The following is a 21,671-nucleotide window of genomic DNA, read 5'->3' on the forward strand; positions in this document are numbered from 1 at the left end:
TCTCACTCATTATGATACCCTTTCTATGTTGCTTGTCTCACATTATCAGAGATCAGGGCCCAAGTTGTACACCGTTTTCTGTTATCAGTTAATGAGATTGGAATCACCTGTTTGAAATGATCAAAAGTAGTCCGTTCTTTTTGTTTGTTCTCCTGCAAAGATTAACATTTATTGTTTTGTCTGTCTGCCAGCCATCGATTTAAGTGTTTGTCCTTCGACCTAACTTCACTTTTAGGGCAAATAGCGAAAAAGTTCAGATAAAATCTGACAAAACCTGTATATAGTGTTTTAAAAATATATATATACATAATAAAAAAAGTTAATCTGTTGAAGAATGCGTTCCATAAACGCTCCGTTTTTCTTTAGCTGGCTTTTTCTGTTTGTTTGTATCTTTCATGGTTCTCCAAACAGGAAATGGTGTTAATTAAGAGGTTGTGTTTGTGCATGTGATGACCGGTAATCACACTATAATTTGCGGGGTCTTTTTTGCCTTGATACATGCACGCACGCCTCGTCTGAACACACTGTGATTGGACGCGTGACTTTGACCTGTCAGGTGAATGACCGCGCGCCTGCGCGCGTAACGGTCCGGGGTTAAAAGCATTGGACCGCTCATAAGTTTTGGAGTAGTAAAAGTGCTACTCGGCGAAGTTTTGGGACGAATTTGACCTGGAAATGAAAATGATGGCCGTGCGATTTGCTCTTTGTGTTCACGTTGCGCGAGCGGCAATACGGAGCTCCACGCGCGTTTTGGGGCAAGGACTCGCGCGCAGCCTCAGCACTGACTCAGGTTTGCTCACATCCATCACTCTGTGTTTTCATCCCAGATCAGGACATAACTGGTGAAGAAATACATTTTAATACAAAACGTTCTCTTTACGGTGAAGGTGTGGGTCAGGGATGAATAGAAGTATCACGATAATGCATGTTCTTCGACGTTTGCCATTGAAAACACCGTCCCAGCTAGAACTTTGGCTAACATTCCTCAAAGGTTCCCTCAAAGATATGGACAAACTTTCTTCCAGTAACGTTAATAGAACGTTCGTTCAATGTGATTTAGTCTGTATCGCTCTCAAAACGTCATTATTTATGGAACGTTTTCTGAAACACTTTTTGTTGGGCGTTCGAATAGCGTTTTTTAAGTGTTAGCCTACTAATTAGTTTCACATGGTTCAGAGAACACTCAAAAGTAACGTTCCAATAATGTTTGCAAAATAAAACTTTATTGTCTGTGATTATTGTCTCTAACATTCACATAACCAAAATTTAAAAATGTGATTTAAAAAAAAACTTTTAAACGTAAAGAAAACACTCAACATTTTCATAACTTAATGGGAACGTTAGCTAAACGTTCTTGGAGCATATTTTAGTTAGCGGGGAAATGTATGGATCCCAGCTGACAGGGAACGCTTTCAGATCTTTGGCCAACTTTCTGGGCGTTAGTAAAACATTTTTTAAGTGTTCAAAAGTAACATACCCATAATGTTTTCAAAACTATCGATCATTATTGTCTGTAGCTTAACACTGTCTCTAACGTGCACATAACAAAGGGGGGGAAAAAAATGTAAACGTTCAGAAAACACCCAAATAGCATTTTCATAACTTGATGTGAACGTTAGTAAAATGTTCTTAGAACATATTTTTAGTTAGCGGGGAAATTTATGGATCCCAGCTTTGGCCAGATCTTTGGCCAACGATCTGACAAGGTTCTCTCAAAGTTCTAAACCAATGTGATCCTGGACCACAAAACCTGTCTTAAGTGTCAATTTTTCGAAATTTAGTTTTATACACCATCTTAAAGCTGGATAAATAAGCTTTCCACTGATGTATGGTTTGTTAGAATAGGACAATATCTGGCTGAGATACAACTATTTGAAAATCTGGAATCTGAGGGTGCCAAAAAATCACCTTTAAAGTTGTCTTAAAGTTGTCTTTAAAAGTTCTTAGCAATGCATATTACTAATCAAAAATTAAGTTTTGAGATATTTTTGGTAAGAAATTTACAAAATATCTTCATGGAACATGATCTTTACTTAATATCCTAATGATTTTTGGCATAAAAGAAAAAATTATAATTTTGACCCATACAATGTATTTTTGGCTATTGCTACAAATATACCCCAGCGACTTAAGACTGTTCTCAGTTACGTTTATAGAATGTTTGTTAAAAGTAATCTGGTCTTTAATATTGCTGTCACAATGTTAGCAAAGAAACATGCATCGTTCATAAAATGTTTTTTTTATTTAATGTTAATTCTTTCAGAATGTTCAGAGAACATTAAAAAGCAACACTCCCATAATGTTTGCAAAATATAACATTCCTTTAGCGTTCACATAACCAAGAATAAATAGATGTTTTGAACGCTCCGAGAGCATTCTGAAATAACGTTTTCATAAAGTTAAAACATTCTTAAAACAGTTTGTTTAGCTGCAATAGTAATGCTACACTACACAATTGGTACAAAGTCTAAGGGACTACAGTCACTTTTAGAGAACCATGTACATACAATGGTAAATGAATTTTAGTTCCATTGCTTTAAATGTGACATTACTATACCATTAAAATGCTAGACTTACTGTTTTTATGTATTTCATGGCAATATCATGTTGTCTGTTGAAATACCAAGATATATGAATATATGGTAAACATGGTATATATAAAAATATGTACCTGGCATTACTATGTTATGTTTGTCGTAGCGATTACAAAAATGACAATTAATTTAGAAGATATTTTTATGTTTGCCATATAAAGTGGACATGCTCTTTCACTAATATTACACGAGCTGTGCTCCGTCCTGGCGTGATCAGTGATTGGTTAATTGTTCACGTGGGCGAGTGCTGGCTGCATTAGGTTAGACGGGAGCTTGTGCGAGTTATTGTCTTTCTTAATAGATTTAGTTGCACGGGTCAAAATTGCAGTGACATGCGCCAAAACACAAATGAAAGACACAAGCATGTTAAAATAAAAATACTCCCATCTCAACCCTGATATACCAAAATGGACCAGAATTCTGCAGTGATGTGCCACATTTTTTGCTTTCAATTAATACATTAAAAAAAGTATCATAGTATTACCATTGTATACATAATACTGCTGCAGTACATTTTTGTATGGGCCAGTTATTTTATAACTTTATTTTATAATTTGTAGACCTCAAACTCCCTCCTGTTGAGAGTGTGTGATTGGTCCGTCTGAAGGCCAATCATAGTGCTGTACTGAATGCATATTGGCAGCGTGTGGAGGTCAAATCCAGTGCACATGAGTGTGTAACGACTTTAATTTAATCAAGCTTCAAGGAAGCGACTGCGTGTCTGTCACGATTGAAGGACATTTTCTTTTAAATTCATACTGTTAGAAGAGATGGTCATGGGACACACCATTGATCTGCATGTAGTACCTAGATGAAATATCACACCCTTTCTGCAATTAATATTCAAAAACTCTGCTAAATGACCAATATTGGGAGACAATGATGTAATGTTAATGACAGGAAGCTTTTAGTATAGAAGTTTCTTCACTTTCTGTGCTAAACATCTCAGCAGGATTCTCCACGCTTATTTACTTTCAGAAGCGCATGTTTTCAAATTTGCAAGATATCCAATTAACTTCACTTCCTTTAAACAAGAAGAAAATAAATACATTGGAAAGATGCTGGTCATTTTCTAAACCTTGAACCCCTTGATAAATGCTCACATATATACTACACATATTTTTGATACATGTATGCATTTACACATACAGTACATATGCATTCAGACATGTATGTTGTATAGATATGCGTGTCAGTATATGTTTTTTTTATAAATGTCTTTTTTTCCCCTACAATTTTATGAAAATGAAATGTGTAAATAAACCTTTACTGCTTTTCTTTTTCTTTCTGCAATGTATATAATTTGTGTTTTCTACTATTTATTGTATATATTTTATATGGTTGTACAAAACTAAGCTTAAAAACAAGCGCTACTTTAAAAACATGGTTATTGAATTATTACAGTGGCCACAAAGATAATTAAAAATGCTGATGTTCTGATTTTTAAAATGATGGTTTATCATTGCATTAGATAATGAAATATCAAAGCAAGAGTAGTGAAGAAAAATAGCACAAGCTGACACTTGAAGCAGGTTTCTATAAAAAGTAGTTTAAAATAAATGTAATGCTTTATTAATTTAACACAGACATAAAATGCGTGTGTGTGTATATATATATATATATATATATATACACACACACATACAAGCGCACACTTTTTATTTTATATTTTTTACATTTTATATAAATGACCTAAAATTCCAAAAGAAGTGCATTATTTTAATATTTTTGTGTTTCACGCTTTGGCAGTAGATGGCAATGTTTGCTTTTCAACAAACTTATCATTAACCCCCCAAAATAAGTTTGCAGTTGCATGAAAACTCGCATATATTGATCTGTTTTTGACCTGCTTTAGATTTTTCTGGCGTTAAAGAACGGACTTTGGTAGCTGTGAAGCCCGATGGCGTTCAGAGGCGTCTGATTGGTGAGATCATAAAGCGCTTTGAGCAGCGAGGATTCCAATTGGTTGGTCTGAAGATGCTGCAGGTGAGTGATCCACTCAGATAACACTCATGATTGTATGTGACGTGTTTCTATAAATATATCTGTGTATTTTTCAGGCTTCTGACAAGCTTTTAGCTCAGCACTACGTCTCGCTGCAGAGGAAACCCTTCTACTCCAGCCTGCTTTACTACATGACCTCTGGCCCAATAGTCGCCATGGTGAGGACCAATCAAACAGCTGCGCTTCTGCGTTATGGCATATGTTATGAATATCATACTACTATACTTATATGTATGCAAATTATCCATAAGAGTAGACAACCTACTGCATTCGGCTCAGTAGAATACTGTATACTACAATGCACTGCAGTACACTTTGGTTTACACTCCAATTTGATAAATTAACAACCAAAAGTAAATTTTACACACAAATTGTTAAAAATGCAAAATAATGTTTTTAAACATGCAATACAGTCAAGAAGAAACGGGTTGCATGTTTCAAATGTCTAGCATCAGGTACTACAGTATTAAGATCACTGCACACGTCACACACTGTCATGAAGATTGACTAGTTGATATTCACGTTCCTCATTGGTTTGTTTTCAGGTGTGGGAGGGGCATAATGTAGTGAGGTCATCACGTAAGCTGGTGGGAGACACAGACCCTGCTGAAGCCGCACCGGGAACTATTAGAGGAGATTTCAGTGTTCACATCAGCAGGTATTTACGTGTACACATCATTCTGAGTGCAATACAAGTGTACTGCCTACTGCACACTGTATAGTGGCCACTATTATTCCAATCACAGCCCCACACACACAGTTAAACATAATATCAGATTCTCCGTTTGAAGCACTAAACCTTTGGCATGTATATGAGTCGTATGGGTGAAATGACTTTTCCTCACTGTTAAATTCATTCAGAAATGTCATCCATGCATCTGATTCAGTGGAGGGAGCGGAGCGGGAGATTTCACTGTGGTTTCATCGCTCAGAGCTCATCGACTGGGAGGGATGCGATCATAAAAACATTTATCATATATGAGGGTCAGTTTGTGACGTCTATATGTGTTGAATGAACTCTTATCACCCTCAGTGATGAGTCATGTTGATTTCTGCTCAATTTCCTTAATGGCACAAAATGCTGATTATATGCAGTTTTTGGACTGAAAATTATCATTTTAAAATGATCCAGTGTAAATAGATTGAAATGTTATATTTTATATTATAAATATTTAATAAGAAATTTAAAAACCTTTTGAAGGAAATGTTTACAAAAGGTGCCCTTGAATATTTTCAAATAGACTTTTAATTTTGCTTTTGACGCACAGGTCTTAATAGTTCCTAATTGTTTCTAAAAAGCAATTTTTGTTCTCTTTTACGGTGCTGATCAATATAACTAACCTTTGTAAACAATGTACTTTAATACCTTTTTCAATAAAAAATAAAAATAAAAACATAAATAAATAAACATTTTAGCAGATGCTTGTCATCCAAACCCAGTCCCTTTACTCGGGGGGGGGAAAATGCACTAAAAGTGCAGTAAATAATTATTTATAGACTGTTAATTTAATGTGACAAAGGTACATCAAATAAATACTTGCTGTAACACAAAAATGGTTTGTTGTGTGAATATATTTACTTCATATGACGTATCAACATGGTACACAACCACTTTTTATGGTAATAAAAATGTTTTGGCTAATTTTAAAGGAACCGTTCACCCAAAAATAAAAAAAATTGCTGAAAAGGTACTCACCCTCAGGCCATCCAGGATGTAGACAAGTTTGTTTCTTCATCAGAACAGATTTAGAGAAATTTAGCTTTACATCACTTGCTCAACTTCCACAAGTAACCCACACCACTCCAGGGGTGTATTCCCAAAGTTGTATGCTATTTTAATGATAAAGCGCTAATATAAGTAATAAATAAGGTTAGCCTATATATTGCTCTAATATGGTTATTATATTTTATTGCCATATAACTATAAATTATAAAACACTATTATGACAAGGTAATGTTTAATTATATTAGCATATATATATATATACATATATATATATATATATATATATATATATATATATATATGGTTATATATATATATATATAGGTTTATGTGGTCCAACCTAGCTATCAGTATTGGTAAAATCCACTATATATATATATATATATATATATATATATATTTATTTATTAGAGGTCGACCGATTAATCGGCACCGATAGTTGATTGCCACAACTATCGGGTATAGGCAAAAATCCATGCCGATAGTTTTCCGGTTTGCAACCGTTGCTGGAGTGGCTGAGAAGGGTCCTCTGGCATTATACAGTACGAGAGCGGCCTCTAGAGGCGGAAATCACTGACAGCACGTGTTGTTTATTTTGACACGTGACACTGCGCGCTGCACAGAGCGGGAAACTCCAGACGCGCATTTAAATACAGCCGACAGAAAAGCCTGCCGCGGAACAGAGCGCCATTCACAGTTTTCCATTAAATTTGTCCCAAATCGTTGTGAATGTACATAATGACTTCACCCTAGGCTATAAATGATGTATTGTGCATTTTTCAGCAAAACGTTTGTCTTTCTGTGGCTCTAATAAAGTCTGTATGCTTCATGTAGAGAGCTGTAATACAGATCGCGCTCTCTCTTACCGCTTGCTGTTTTTTTAAACACCGAGCTTCAAACTCATTTATGCCACATTGTTCATTCTTGAAGCAAACTTATGTCCGTTTGGTGATTAAATAAATTGTTTTAGACCGCCACTTGATTTGAACGCAAAGCGTCTGGTGTGTTTGTGATACCTCTGAGTTCTCCTAGACGCAGCGCTGCACTTTTGCCCAGTGTGTGACTAACTTTTTTTTTTGGATTAGGTAATTATCAAGTGTTAAAAAATAAAAGCAAATAAAGTGTGTGAATACACATACAATATCCATATGTATGTAATTTTAATGCTATGGCCTTGTGGCCATCTTTAAGCATGACTGTTGAAATTAAATGGTAACACTTAACAATAAGAGTCCATTCGTAGCATTAATGAAAACTGTAGAAGTATTGTTTCTTGTTAGAGTTTGTTCATTTCAACATTCACTATAGCTACTAATAGGCTACATTTTAAAGTTTCTTTTAACATTAGCAAACTATGAAATAACTTTAATGATCAGTATAGTAAATGCTATTAATATTTTTATTCATTTACAAAGTATGGTTCAGTACTGTAGCTGCTTTTTTTTTTTTTTTTTTTTAATAGTAAAGCACTAGCTCTCTTTCATTATCCATTTTGAAAACTATCGGCTGATTAATCGGTATCGGCCAGTGTGGTCCAACCTAGCTATCAGTATCGGTAAAATCCACTATCGGTCGACCACTAAAAAAAATAATATATATTTATATATATATTCTATTATCTTCTCACACATGGATCGGCATTTTCCATAATGTATTTCTATAATAAAAATACATATCTGATATGACTTAATATATAATTAGCAACAACCAATATAATTCTTATTCTCAAGGATTAAAGATTAAACGGAAAAAAAAATAGAAATGATTGCAAAACCATCAATTAGGTGGCTATATGCACTAAGCATAAGGCCTACATGACCTTTGAACAGAAGAAGAAAGAAGCAGTATGGCACGCTTATTCTTAGCGTCCGTTTCCATAGTGATTCGTCGCTCTGTTAAGAATGTCTCGAGTCTTTACCAGGAATATACTCTGAGTTGAATGAACTTACTCCCGGACGCGTTTTTGGAACCACATACCTCGAGTAAGCAAGGGTTTGGGGTTAATCAACTGAAAGTTCAGGATTTAGCTGATGCTAAGTTAACCGTGCTTTCTGGAATACATTCCAGTTCATCAGTTAACATCTTGTAAAGTGAAAAGCTGTGTGTTTGTAAAAAAACAAATTTTTTTTTTACAAAGTTTTATGTATGAGTCCATAATCTATAATAACGCTTCATCCAGGGAAAAAGTCGATCTCCTGTTGTCCTCTAACATCAAAATCCATCGTCATGTTTGTCTAGAACTATTTTGGACCATTTTCACTTGTAAACTGTGTGTTTGATTTATGCATATTTCTCTCCTGATTCAGACAGTTATTAATTGATTGGACTGGAGTGGTGTGGATTATCGTGATTTATCAGCTGTTTGGATTCTCATTCTGACGGCACCCATTCACTGCAGAGGATCCATTATGTAATGCTAAATTTCTCCAAATCATTTCAACTGAACACCAACCCATCTACATCTTGGATGGCCTAAGGGTGAATACATCTTAATTTTTGGGTGAACTATTCCTTTAACATTTGTTTTAAATCATTTTAAGTCACCTCGAGGGTTCCTGGGGGCTAAATTGGAGCTGAAGATCAAAATAACCACACAGACTCAACGTTACAGTCAAGAACATCCTTTTATTCAATCAGTTAAAGGTGCTGCTCTTACTTGTTTTTCTTATTATGGAAAAGAAATTGTAATCAACACATGCATTTCACCATGAGCTCTGGAAGGCGTGTGGACTGAGAAGGGCGCCGCTCGAGGAGTTCAAACAAGACCGGAGCCGCCGAGGGTTCATGCTACTCTAAACGCATCCGAATGCCCCGCTCAACAAAAGAGTACAAAAGTAAATACGAAAGAAAGAAAATGGACGGTCAGTACCAGGGAGGGACAACGAGAGCGCCAAACACGTGTCCATCACTATGGCTTTCACTTATTACAGTTATTAATAAATCACAGCCAACGCGGACGCCGGCTTCACGGACTCGGGAAAGTGAAACAATTGCATATTTTGTTTGTGGGAGGAAGCAAGTTGTCGTTAAGCCCACGACATTGGCTTTTGCTGGTGAGTTTTCAAGTTAAATTTAGTTTCGCTCAGGTTTTTGTGACGTGCGTCACTTTGGTCTATGAGTTTGGCTCGTAACGCTGGGCTCGCGGTCGCTTTGAAACTGTGTTGCTTTCCCTGGGCTGAAACCACTCCGTTTTTAAGGTGCTTCGTCTTGACAGGAACTTTTTTTTATTTTTATTAAATATCTGGTCACGTACAACCATTCAAAGGTGCATCATCAATACAGATTCTCAATGCAATATCAATACAAACAGATCATAGCAAATCAAATGAATTTGGTAACAAAAAAGAAATAAATAGCTCAAAAACTCGCCTATTCTACCTCAGCAGTCGGCCTCTTATCGTTTTCGCAAATCGCGTCCAGCTGAAACGCCCGTCTGTCGGACGGCCCACCAGAGCTCACCGGCGTAACTTGTTCACGTACATTAACTGTTCAATGGAGAAGCTGAAGAGATCGGTATGAATACAACGTGAAGCGTACAGACAAGAATAACATGTGAGCTAACTGCATTCTGCTCAGACAACATTTTTTTTTTTTCTTCCTTTTTTTTTTTTTTAATTTTAAAACCCCTCCGTTCAGAGAAAAGGGGCACAGGGAAAAGGGGATGGTTATGCAACTATAGACTACTCCAGTGTCCAAAAGAGGCAGAAGACAAGATTACAGAGGAAGGAAAAGCAAGACAGAAAGTTTTTTTTTTTTTTCTTTTTTTTTCTTTTTTCTATTTTTTACAGTTTTCTTAATTATTCAACAATAAAAAGAGGAACTAAGTCACACCGATTTCCTTTAGTACTATATATACTGCTTTGAAGTCGCGGAAGGAGAAATACAGAAGTTTGAACGAGGGGATTTTTTTGTTTTTTTTTTGTTTGTTTTTGTTTGTTTTTTTTGAGATGGGCACTCAGGATTACAAGATGGTGTCTGTGAACAAAAGGCACTTTTTAGGGACAACCTTTATGATGCTCTGAGTCTAACACTAGATCACAAAACAAATATTTAGAGTCATTTACACAGGGACCAGTAGAGGGCGCTGCAGATTCAGGGAGGGGGTGGGGGGGGGGGTTCAATTTCAACTCTCTCTTTCTGATTGGTCACTGACTTTGTTTGGGAATCTGTTTGGATGAATCTTTTTACGAAAATAATTTCACCCCAAAATCAACAGAGAAATTATATTTTGTGTGTTTTTATATTTTGTCAAAAATAAATGACATTACAATAAGTTTTTTTTTTTTCTTATGATTTCTGAATGAAATATACAGAGCTCCACACATGACGTAGAAAAAAAATATAATTCCCACAAATTAAGAAATTGTTTCTATGACTTATAAGTTTCTTTGTTTTTGTAAATCATAACCATGTTGTACTATTTTTTTTATTTTATTTTTCTGTCGTTTACGTAAATTGTAGTCATGTTGTAATTCGCTCCTGTTTTTGTAAATCATGGCCACAGTGTACTAATTTGTTTCCTAATTTTCATAAATCGTTGCAACATACATATTCATTCCCTCATTCTTGTCAATTGCGGCTTCTTTGTACAAAAATTGTTCCCTTATTTTTTGTAAATTTTGGCCATGCTGTGCTAGTTCGCTACCTCGTTTTTGTAAATCGTGGCCATGTTGTACAAATTAGCTCACTCTTTTTCGTAAATCGTGGCTATGTTGTTGTACTAACTAGATTCCTCGTTTTCATAAACGTGGCCATGTTTTACTAGTTTGCCTCCTTGTGTTTGTAAATTGTGGCCACTTTGTACTGATGTCTTGATTATGAAAACGAGGGAATTAATTTTCACGTTATGGGTACAAATTATTAATTCGTAACCCCAAATTAACTAAAGTGAGGGAATAAATTAATAATACATGGGAACAAATTCTTAATTCAAGGCTATGATAAATATACTGTTGTCCTAGTGTCATGTGCAGGGCTCTGTAGAAAAATGTCTTAAGTTTTTGTGAGATTCACAAGTATAAAAGATGGCAAATTCACATCACACCTCCCATCTCTCTTCATATTCCAACATTTCTAGCTTACAATGGGCATTTTAGTTTATTCGAGCTGTGTTAAAGCCTCTCCCATAAACAGGGAAGATCTTGTCATACCTTTCATATGAATTTAAAATTTTCCATGTACAAAAAGCCAGCGAAGTTCAGACGGGAAGTTTAAGGACTACGGCGGTTCGGGCGATCCAAAGCATGGAAGTCCTAGAAAACTGGAATGCATAGCATGAAGTCAAAATACCGGAAAAATCCTGCATTTTAGCTAGTTAAGTCGTAAAACCTCTTAGGACGTCATCAGTCGACATTTTTTGATCGCTTCGGAGAAAAGGTTGGAGGAAAAATGCCTTTTGTCACAACCTTGACCACAATGAACCCCCTTCAGTAAATACAAAAAGGAAAGAGTAATGAACGTTTTTTTTCTTCTAAAATTTGTCTTTAACACTTATTTTTCGTCGTCTTATGTATAATAGAGATCGAGCGTACTTTGATCCATAAAAAGCACCTGTTTCATTTAGTGATATATTCTGACGTGTCGCAAAAAACTGCTTCTTCAGCCCTCCTAAGTTTTGAGAACAAATTATTACAAATAAACATTAAAAAAAAAGCAGAAAACAGGAAAGATTACAAAACGAATTCCCAAAACTTACAAAGACTGTGTTCTCTCTTTCTCTCGCTCTCTCTGCCCTGTAGTTTAGAGTCCCGGACAGCGTGGACTTTACTATAATAGAAGGATTTTCACCTCTACGCTTTCCTGTACACCCTAACAATGAGACAAACACAGTTTCTACCCAAGGCATTGCACATGGCTCAATCAACACACTTTATTTTGCAATAACAAATACTTCCTGTCCAAACACAAAAGAAATCAAAAGCCGTGCATTTTTTTTTTTTCTTTTTTTTCCCACTACGCTATCGATACGTTTTCCGCGGAAATCAGATTTCCGCCAGTTGTTTTTTTTTTCGCTCTAATTATTAAGTGCAGAACTGGGTTTTCGGGACTGGTACTTCTGAACGGATATCTGATTTATGATCATGTCATACTTCAAAAAATAACTAGACTGCCACTGAGCTTATTAGGCAAATAAGAAAAAAAATGTATATATAAATATATATGGATATATCCTGTATATATAAAGATGTTTGTAACTAGTGAGCTGACGCTTGCTTTTTTTTTTTTCTCATAAAAATTTCACGCTCCTCTATAGCTTATATGCAAGAAAATAACCTGAATTCATGTTTAACAAATTGCATAATGGGAATACAGAGGCACTTCCTTTGATTAGAAAAGAAAAGACCATTGCCATCACGATTCTCGTGTTAAGTTTTCTACCAAAGCGATGACATGGCCGCCATCCGGCAACAATGCTTCCCTGCAGTGAGATACATGGTCAGGCAGTCCAGTTATTTTGTGAGGTTACCGATTACAGCTGCGTCGAAAAACAAAACTTTATCAGCGGATGAAAATCGCCCTACTGTAAAGGCTTCCCTTTGTAGTCAATCTGTGGTGGAGAGTGTGTGTGTGTGTGTGTATGTGCAAACAGCCATGCCGAAATGTTACCAAATTTAGAGTAAATCTACTGAAGCGAACGGTGAAATGCGGCGTCTAATAAAAGCGGTCTGAGCGGCCCACCTCCCTCTGAGCACGGCTATGATATGTCACACATTCTTTTATTCTTTTGCTCCGCAGCAAGGTCACGTGTTCTTGGAACACGGACTTCTGGGAGTGTAAACAGGTACGTAAACAAAACACAGAAGTGGGCGTGTCTCTAGAGCCGTCTTTATTAGTGCTAATGAATAAGGGACTTTTATTATGCCTCGCCACAATGATGAAATTAATTCAAAGCCATTATAAATAGCGGAATGACTAGCTGGGGCTAGTAAAAAACAAAAATCACTAGAAAATATTTTTTATTACAAAGTTTTTTGCTTCTAATTAAAAGTTTTACTATTTAAAACAAAGTTCAGACATATGGCTTTAATTTTAAAACAAAGAGACAAATGAGTTTGAAATAACAAAAGAATGCAATGATTATAGGGGAATTTTTTTTTTTAGTTTTTTTTTTTAAACAATTTAAAAATTGGAACTCCGTCACATGGCTGCAAAGGTGCGGTCACATTTAGCGCAATTTTGCAGGGGAAATAAGTCATTTTGATAGGATTCCACATGAATGCGAATTTAGAAAATTTCAAATCCGATTCAAGATTGTCACACAAATTTGTTGTGCTGACCAGCGAATTTTGCCAAACAAATGATTTTAAAGTTGTAGCTCACTCACATGGCTGTAAAAATATAGTCACATTTTCCACTGATTGGCGAAACTTCAAAGGCGAAATCTAGTCAATTTAATAAGACAATTCACCAAAAACTGAAAATGAGTTGACGGCAGCCACCGACTTTCATAGTATGGAAAATTTTTTAAAAATTTAAGTCAATGGCTACCATCAACTGTTTGGTTATCACCTTTTTCAAAATATCTTCTGTGTTCAACAGAAGAAAGAAACTCATACAGGTTGGGAACAACTTGAGGGTGAGTAAATTTTCATTTTTGGGTGAACTGTTCCTTTCCACATGATCAGGAATTTTTACGTGAGATTGAAACATTTCCCTCAAGCAGATTTCTCATCAGGTTCGAGACATCAAGACAAATTTGGTGAATGTGACCGCACCTTAAGTGTGTGCTGGTTGACTTTATTCATCCTATAGGAGTACTAACTGAAATCAGGTGCTGTCTAGTTGGCACCAAGCACCTGAAATGGGCTTTAGTTTTATTTAAAAATTCAGTTTGGGGCCTGAAAACGAGACTGGGTCTCTGGGTAGCTTTAGTGTACCAGGTTAATTTTTCTCCACAATAAAATGTGCAAATAATGTCCGCCGTCGATCCTATTTTCAATAGTGCACATCAAACTAGTGTTCTTCGCATTACTGTAGTGCAATACTTCTGCTGTTCGTAGTTAGTTTCGTAATTGACCGCAAAAGGGAAAAAAGACGTTTCTACTGCATGCTAATTAGCTAAAATTGCAAAACGTCCAGGGCTCTCATTATTTAGTGTTGCCTGTATGCTGAATGTCAGCATGTTTAAGTGTTTTGAAAACAAAAAACTGCAGTTAAATTGGTCAAAATCTTGCGTTTTTGTTGTGTCTGAATCCTCACCACTGAAACTGTTGATAATCCCAGCCACTGTACACTACTTCCTTGTTCCTAGTAACATTTCCTGTCTGTGTTCTTCGGGTTCTTGCTCCTCCATGTTGCCGTTGGTTTGGTGACGGTTCTTGCGAGATGCTGTAGGTGTGTGTCGGTCCCTCGCCTCCTACTGTGATCTGAAAGTCTTTGTCGGAGGTGGAGGAGCGGGCTTGAAGGGCGTCTGACGGTTGGCAAATACAGGGTCGAACGTTTCCCAATCATATGCTGCTCACGTTTCTTAGGGTGCGTTTCGGGTCGGAGGGGATTTTCAAACAGGATTTTATTTATTTTTTGTCATAAAACTTCCAAATTGTGTTGACAGGTTGCAGGCAGGACCTCGTCAAAGGAACCATGACTGTAAAAACACAATGGGATAAGGCACTGTTAGTTTAATCTGAAAATACATCAGCACAGTGAAAACATTATATTCAAATATATAATCTGTGCAGGACAAAATTGAACCAAGGCCAATATCGATTTTTTTATTTTTTATTTTTTTATTTTTATTTTTTTCATTTCTGAGGATGGAAAAAAATGACAATTATAGGCATTTTACATTATATCGCTGCTACTCGTCAATGTATAATTAAAAAAAAAAATAAAAAAATTGAATTTTAAATTAACATTTAAAAATAAACATAATATAGGGCTAAACTAAAATGATCAAATATCACTCATTAATTTTTATATTCAAATAAATGTCACAACTTATAAAATATTTTAAGTGTATTATAAATTAAATGATCATAAGTTATTAAATGTATTATATAAACCCATAATTGAATGTTGTATGTTTGTATGCATTTAATAACAAATAAATAACCTTTAAATTTATTAAACTTAAGTGAAAAGTATTGTCTCACAAACCTATAATTTACTAAATTATTTTTATATACATTTAAAAATAGCTTCTAAATTTATTACGTGAAATGTATTTTGTCACAGACCTATAATTTAACAATTTATTTTTATAATTTAATAAACTTTAAGTTATTACATTTTATAAAACTAAATTAAATTTACTGTCACACAGATATTATAATTTAATGTTTACTTTTTCATAAATGTAATAAATACACTGAAAATGTATTGAATTATTCTGTTTTATTTGAACTTAAAGTAACTGTGCAAGTTTCATTATGTACTGCTATTACAAGCTTAAACATTTGCAATATAATCACTATTTTTTTCTATAATTTTTGATCAATATTCCTGATTTTAAGATGGATCTGGATGTAGATTGTGAATGTGAAGAGATGCTGCTGTTATTGGTGTGAGCACTAGAGGTCAGGCTCTCACACATCTGCCTGTTCTTCACTTCGCTGCTTCTGAAGCTGACCTGCTTACCATATGGGCCTTTACAACACAGTCTGACCTGAACTAAACCAGCAAACCTCCCTTCTGGGAATGTCATGTCAGTGAAGCTCTGACGCATCTCCACATACCATCACACTGACTTTATCAACATCAGCAGACGCTCTGTTAATGCATCTCAGGAGCTCAGCTCGTAAAGTTCAGATATCGCACTGATAACACCAATGAACGGAGAAATATTTACACCAAGTTTATAGTGCGTTCACGTCATGCTGGAATTAAAGCGTGTTTCCCAATAAAAACACTTCACGTCTTTGTCAAACTGGTGGTTTTAAATGGGAAACTCATTTAACCGCTGTGACGTCACGTTAAAAACAACCAAAAGGGCAGCAGTTTGAAATGAGTTGGATATCCATCGCTACACATTTGATTGTTTATTATAAACAGATTCTGGTTGTCAGTACAGCAGCCAATAAAAACGCTACAGCAATATCACAATTAACCTTAGCTGACATATTAGATGAAGGATGGTCTTTAATGCTGTTCTCTATATTTTCATGGGCGTTTAGTACTCTTAATATTCCTATTATATTATTAATGAATAATATGTGCACTTATAAATATCACATTTTATATAAAAATATCCGTAAAATACATATTATAGTTTTCATGTCAAAATGAAAAAAATTTGAACTTAAAGTAACTGCAAGTTTCATTATGTACTGCTATTACAAGCTTAAACATTTTCAATATAATCACTATTTTATTCTATAATTTTTGATCAATATTCCTGATTTTAAGATGGATCTGGATGTAGATTATATAACACTGTAAACTGAAAAATGTATATAATAAATTATACATGATATATAAAATAACATTACAAATAGAATTTATAATTATAGTGATTTTATATATAAAATAAAACCATTTGTAAAATTTACAAAAATTGATAATTGTTTAATTAATGTGCTGTATATGTATATATTAACTACATTCATAGTTACTTTTACATAATATTCTTAATAGTTTGTATAGATTGATTGATTGATAAATGATATTTTAAATATAACATTTACAATACACTTAGATAAATTTCATATACTTTAAATTTTATATACAAATATAATGCTTTTATCCAATCCACTTGCCTTGTGAGACAAATGTACTTGCACAAGAGCTCTTGTTGGGCTATTTATTGAAACCCCCTTGTATTGATTGACTAGTAAAGTGAAAGAGTGCTTGAGCGTTTGATGTGTGACGATAGTGAGAGCTGGGTTCCTCATTCAAATGAGAGCAGGATTGTTACTCCTGATTGGTTTTACAAAACTCTCTCGAAGTCAAATCCTGGAAACACTTTGGCTAAGAGGCTCTGTTAGGAGGGGCGGTGGGTAACTTTTGTTCTGGTTGACTCTTGCAGGTCACGCAAACACCCCGGCACCCGCCCCGGGCTCCAGCCCAACAGCCACTCGGGCCAAGTAACTCTTCGCCTGTAAGCTGTACTCCTCCCTCTCGCAATCCCATCTTCCCCCCGTAATCCTTGGCAGTGACCAGCTCTGCCCCCCACCCTCAAGTTCAACTTCAACTGCCTGTGACATCATGTCTCGTTGCTGCGGGCAACCAGACAGTTGGGACGTGACTTTTCAGTTTCGGGGCCGTGCTTCAACTTTGCCTCTCTTTTCTCCGTTCCTGCCTCACATTTCCGCAGTTCTTTTCTCATGTTTCTGACTGGGCTGAGAGCGTTTCCCCGTACAGACATGCAGTGTTCAAACACTTAAAGACGCACTTAAAAATGTTTGAATGTCACTACATTAGACGAGCCTGTCTCTCAAACGCTGCAGGATCTTTTATCTTCTCCAATGTCATTTTTGTTCAGTGTCATCTGATGTTTGGGTGGTTTTTACAACTATTAGTGCACAAATTTCACCAACATTTTTGCTCTGTGTGTCTTGACAAAACTAATAATTGTAAAAATCCCCAAAACACCAATGCATTTTCTCATTGCACAAGTATTCAAACACTTAAAGTCACATAAAATGTTTGAATGTCACTACATTAGAGGAAGTGTATCTGTGTGTATCAAATGCTGCAGGATCTTTTCTCTTCACTAACTTCACTTTTGTTCAGTGTCTTTTGACAAAACTAGTGTTTTGGTGATTTTTTTTTTTTTTTTAACAATTGTTAATGTCCTTTCTCAATGCACATTTTCTCATTTACAGGATCTTTTCTCTTCATTACCATCATTTTTGCTTCGTGTCATCTGAAAAAAAACTGGTGTTTTGGCAATTTTTACAATTATTAGTTCACCACCTCACTGCACATTTTCTTGAAATCAAATAAATGTTCTGTTGATTTATGACTGAAAACCTAATAGTCATTTTTGTGTAATGTTTTGTTTGAAAAGTATTTTATCCATTCAATACATGTCACTTGCTTTGATATTTTATCTAACGCAATAACATTTTAAACTGTAACTGAAGTGTCCAAATATCTTTTGGGGACACATGAAAACAGCAGTTTACTGATACCCTCATGAAACATGTCTTTAAATTAAATCACACTGAATTACAATTAATAAGGCACTTACTCAATGCATATTTTCTTAAATTTTTTTATTTTATTTTTCTATTCTCACTGCCTCTTGCTTTTATCAATGAATTACATTGAAGGAGAAAAAAAACAAATAAAATAAATTAAGGAATTAGAATTTATTTTTTAATCAATGTTTGATTTCTATTGAATTACAATTATTAATGCATTTTCTCAGTGCACATTTTCCTATAATAAATACAAAATAATAAAATATTTCACCTCTGCCTCACTGCCTCTTGCATTTATTATCAATGCTTGTATTATAATGAATTGCAACTAATGCATTTCTCAATGCACATTTTAAAAATGAAACAAACAAAAACAAATTAATAAGCTTAACTGCAAATGACGAATCTTCGCAAAACATTTACTGATAACTCGCTGCTAATTTGCACACTCAAGCGGTTTACCTAAAAAAAGTTCTTCCTCTGCCTTCTAAAATTTAGGGTGAACACACTGGAAAATGTGCGAAATCAGACAAAGCGAAGTCGCTGCCAAAGAGTCTCGACGGGAGAGAAGAAAAATAAAAACAGGAGTCACCAGCAGAGGGTGATAGCGAGTCGAGAAATGAGTTAAAGAAGGTGGAAATGAGGAATGGTTCCGCAGAAAGAGAGGAAAATAAATGGTCAAATCCAGAGAGGCCGACCAGCAGAGGGAGGAGGTGAGAGCGGGTGAGTTAGCGGCTTCAGATGGTCACCATGTGTTGAGGAGCAGGGAGCCGGCCCAGGGCGGGTGTGCTTTACACATTAATGACTAAAGTGTACCGGGTGATGGAGGAGGTGCGGTGCGGTGGCCGCACATTCGCAACGCTCAAATCAACTACACCACGCCGATCAGCTCCAGTTATCGCAGACCCGCTCCAGATGGGCCCGACACCGCAGAGCAGAGAGCATCATGGGAAATGAGGAAAGACAGGAGCGGAGGAGCAGGCTAACGTGTTAAGATGCATGATTTTAAACACTCAAAGGTTAGTTTTGAATATGAATCACCTGCGTCTGCTGGGGTATGTTCAGAAAGTTGTTGTCCCGTGATCCGATGCTGACAAACCTGTTGGGAGCTGTGGAGCCTGGCGTGGAGTATGCTGAGGGAGAGAAAGAAGAAAAGAAACAGAAAATATAAATAATTTTTTTTTAAATTCACGCTGTACAATGTTTGCACAATCATTTAGTTGTTAAAACAAACTGTAGTAAATGTGATCTATCTGAAAAGATCAATTGATTCTGCAAAGGCAAACCTTCAGATATATTGTGCAAATTTCATCAAATATATAGTGGAAACTGAAACTTTTCTGTACTGAAATGACTTGTTGGCAAACAACAAACAAAAGTAATGTAAGAATTTATCATTAAAGATACATTGTTTCATTGTTCTTGGTTCACACGGTTGAAGATCAATAAATTAAAAAAGTGTTTGAATCTGCAAATGAGTTTGAAGTCAATATCAAATCAAATTTAGGGCAGTTTTTGTTTGGATTCAGATTTATTTGATGGACTCCATGGTGTAACTGTTCATCAAATATAGAGATCTAACATAAATCAGTATGTGTGTAAAAACATGGAGAAAGAGCCAGATTTGTTCTACAGTTTGCTGTTAGCGCTTTCAGCAAACATGCAAAAAGGCAACAAAGAGAAGCTGATAACTTCTTAATTAATATAGAATTGAATTCTATATGTAAAAATATGTAAAATATAAATGGCAACATTTAAACCTGTAATTGCAGAATTAAATTCTACATTGATGCAAATAAATTCTATTTTAATACAGAATTCTATATTACAAATATATAATTGCTAAAATATAAAAACTCCTATGATCACAGAGTTGAATTCTACAGTAATTTTACAATGATATAAAATATATGAATTCAATATATGAACTCCTGCGATTGCAGAAATAAATTCTACGTTATTGCAAACAAATTCTACATTAATATAGAACTGAATTCTATATTATAAATATATAATATATTAACACTTATATATAATAGGCTGTAACTGCACAACTGAATTCTACATTAATGCAAATAAACTGTATATTAACATAGAATTTAATTCTATACTACTGGACTGAGTTTCTATAAACCTTTGACTGTGGTTTGCAACCATAAAACACCTACTGTTAAATTAATGAACTAAATTACCTGGCAGAATCTGTTCATTGTTATTAATTATTTGCTGACTGTTTGCACCATGTTGTTGTTATGGCCATTATATAAAAAAACAACGAGTTACAAGAGGCCATGTGTATTTTTTTAATGACTAAGGGGGTTTCAGGCCATTTGTTGTATCTTTACCCTGAACAACCCCCATTAACCGCGGTAAACTCATAATACATGACCTCTCTATTAATTTGTGATCCGGTTTGTCGAGTGCGTTCTGGAGAATCAGCAACATATAAACACATAAAAAGACACACAAACAACATAAAAAACAATTGAAACAATGAAAGAAAACACAATGAAAAGGAACGAAAAACAAAAATAAAAAACATGACAGAAAGGAGGAAAAGAAATGCAAGTGCTCCGTCCAGTGCCCCGTCTGTGGTGAGTGAATATTTTACAGTATGTCTGATTATCCACCCCGATACGCCACCTCCTTTCTGAACGGCCCAAATTTGGTTCATGTACTGGACGAACTGACCTTTAGACCAGCACTGGAGCTCAACTATCACATTTCCACAGGCCAAAAGCTAACCAGCAATGTGAACGTAACCAAAACAAACTCAAATGAAACCAACGTAAAATTACAAAGCATGGGTTTCTGGATGTTGCATTCGGGAGTGTAAAGGCCCTTTCACATCAGGGCTGCAAAGCAATTTGACCAGCGCAAACCAACCTGGACCAGAATAGAAATTCAAGAGGGTCAAAGCTGGTCTTTTCAGTTTGGTAGATACAGATTCTTTCATCTTGTTTTGATTTTAGTGCCAGAACTGCCCCACAATAATGAAGTCAAGCGAATTGTACAATAATAGCTACATTTTGAAAACTGTTTCAACTAAAATGCATTAAAAAAGTATTTTGGAGTCCACTGTAACTGCCCTAAATTTGCACCCTTGAATACAGTGCCCCCAAGAGGACATGGTCACGGAAAAAAATATGAGATGGGAGGAAAAATTATTTTTCAAGGATTTTGCATTCTCCTGCACTGCATTCCCCCGAGAAACTTCGTATTCGCTTGCATTCCCCCAAGAAAATCTGTTCACTCGCAAAACTT

The 21,671-nt window shown here is 35.4% G+C and overlaps 2 protein-coding genes across 21 annotated transcripts in view; one reads left to right on the forward strand and one right to left on the reverse strand.

Moving 5' to 3' along the window:
• Positions 1-499: 499 nt before the first annotated feature.
• nme4 (NME/NM23 nucleoside diphosphate kinase 4) lies at positions 500-18,685 on the forward strand. 3 transcript variants are annotated; one of them, XR_009270299.1, is made up of 7 exons: positions 500-790; positions 4,450-4,580; positions 4,655-4,756; positions 5,144-5,256; positions 5,460-5,582; positions 8,631-8,802; positions 17,288-18,685. XR_009270299.1 is itself a non-coding variant. In XM_058770986.1 (6 exons), the coding sequence occupies exons 1-5, from the start codon at positions 676-678 to the stop codon at positions 5,578-5,580; spliced, it is 582 nt and encodes a 193-aa protein (XP_058626969.1). In that variant the 5' UTR covers positions 500-675; the 3' UTR covers positions 5,581-5,582; positions 17,288-18,685. The 3 variants fall into 3 exon arrangements, 1 of the variants encoding a protein (XP_058626969.1); XR_009270300.1 differs by having other exon boundaries at positions 8,635-8,802; XM_058770986.1 differs by lacking the exon at positions 8,631-8,802.
• nfixb (nuclear factor I/Xb) overlaps positions 8,930-21,671 on the reverse strand; it is a 166,129-nt gene continuing 153,387 nt past the window's right edge. For all 18 annotated transcript variants that reach the window (XM_058770972.1, XM_058770971.1, XM_058770980.1 and 15 more), the window contains 2 exons: positions 19,449-19,540; positions 8,930-14,908 (listed from right to left, as the gene is read on the reverse strand). In XM_058770972.1, the coding sequence (XP_058626955.1) occupies positions 14,894-14,908; positions 19,449-19,540 (107 nt within the window). In that variant the 3' untranslated portion in view covers positions 8,930-14,893. The remainder of the gene's footprint in view (positions 14,909-19,448; positions 19,541-21,671) is intronic.

This window comes from Onychostoma macrolepis, chromosome 03 (genome assembly GCF_012432095.1).
Source record: "Onychostoma macrolepis isolate SWU-2019 chromosome 03, ASM1243209v1, whole genome shotgun sequence".
Classification (NCBI taxonomy): Eukaryota; Metazoa; Chordata; class Actinopteri; order Cypriniformes; family Cyprinidae; genus Onychostoma; species Onychostoma macrolepis.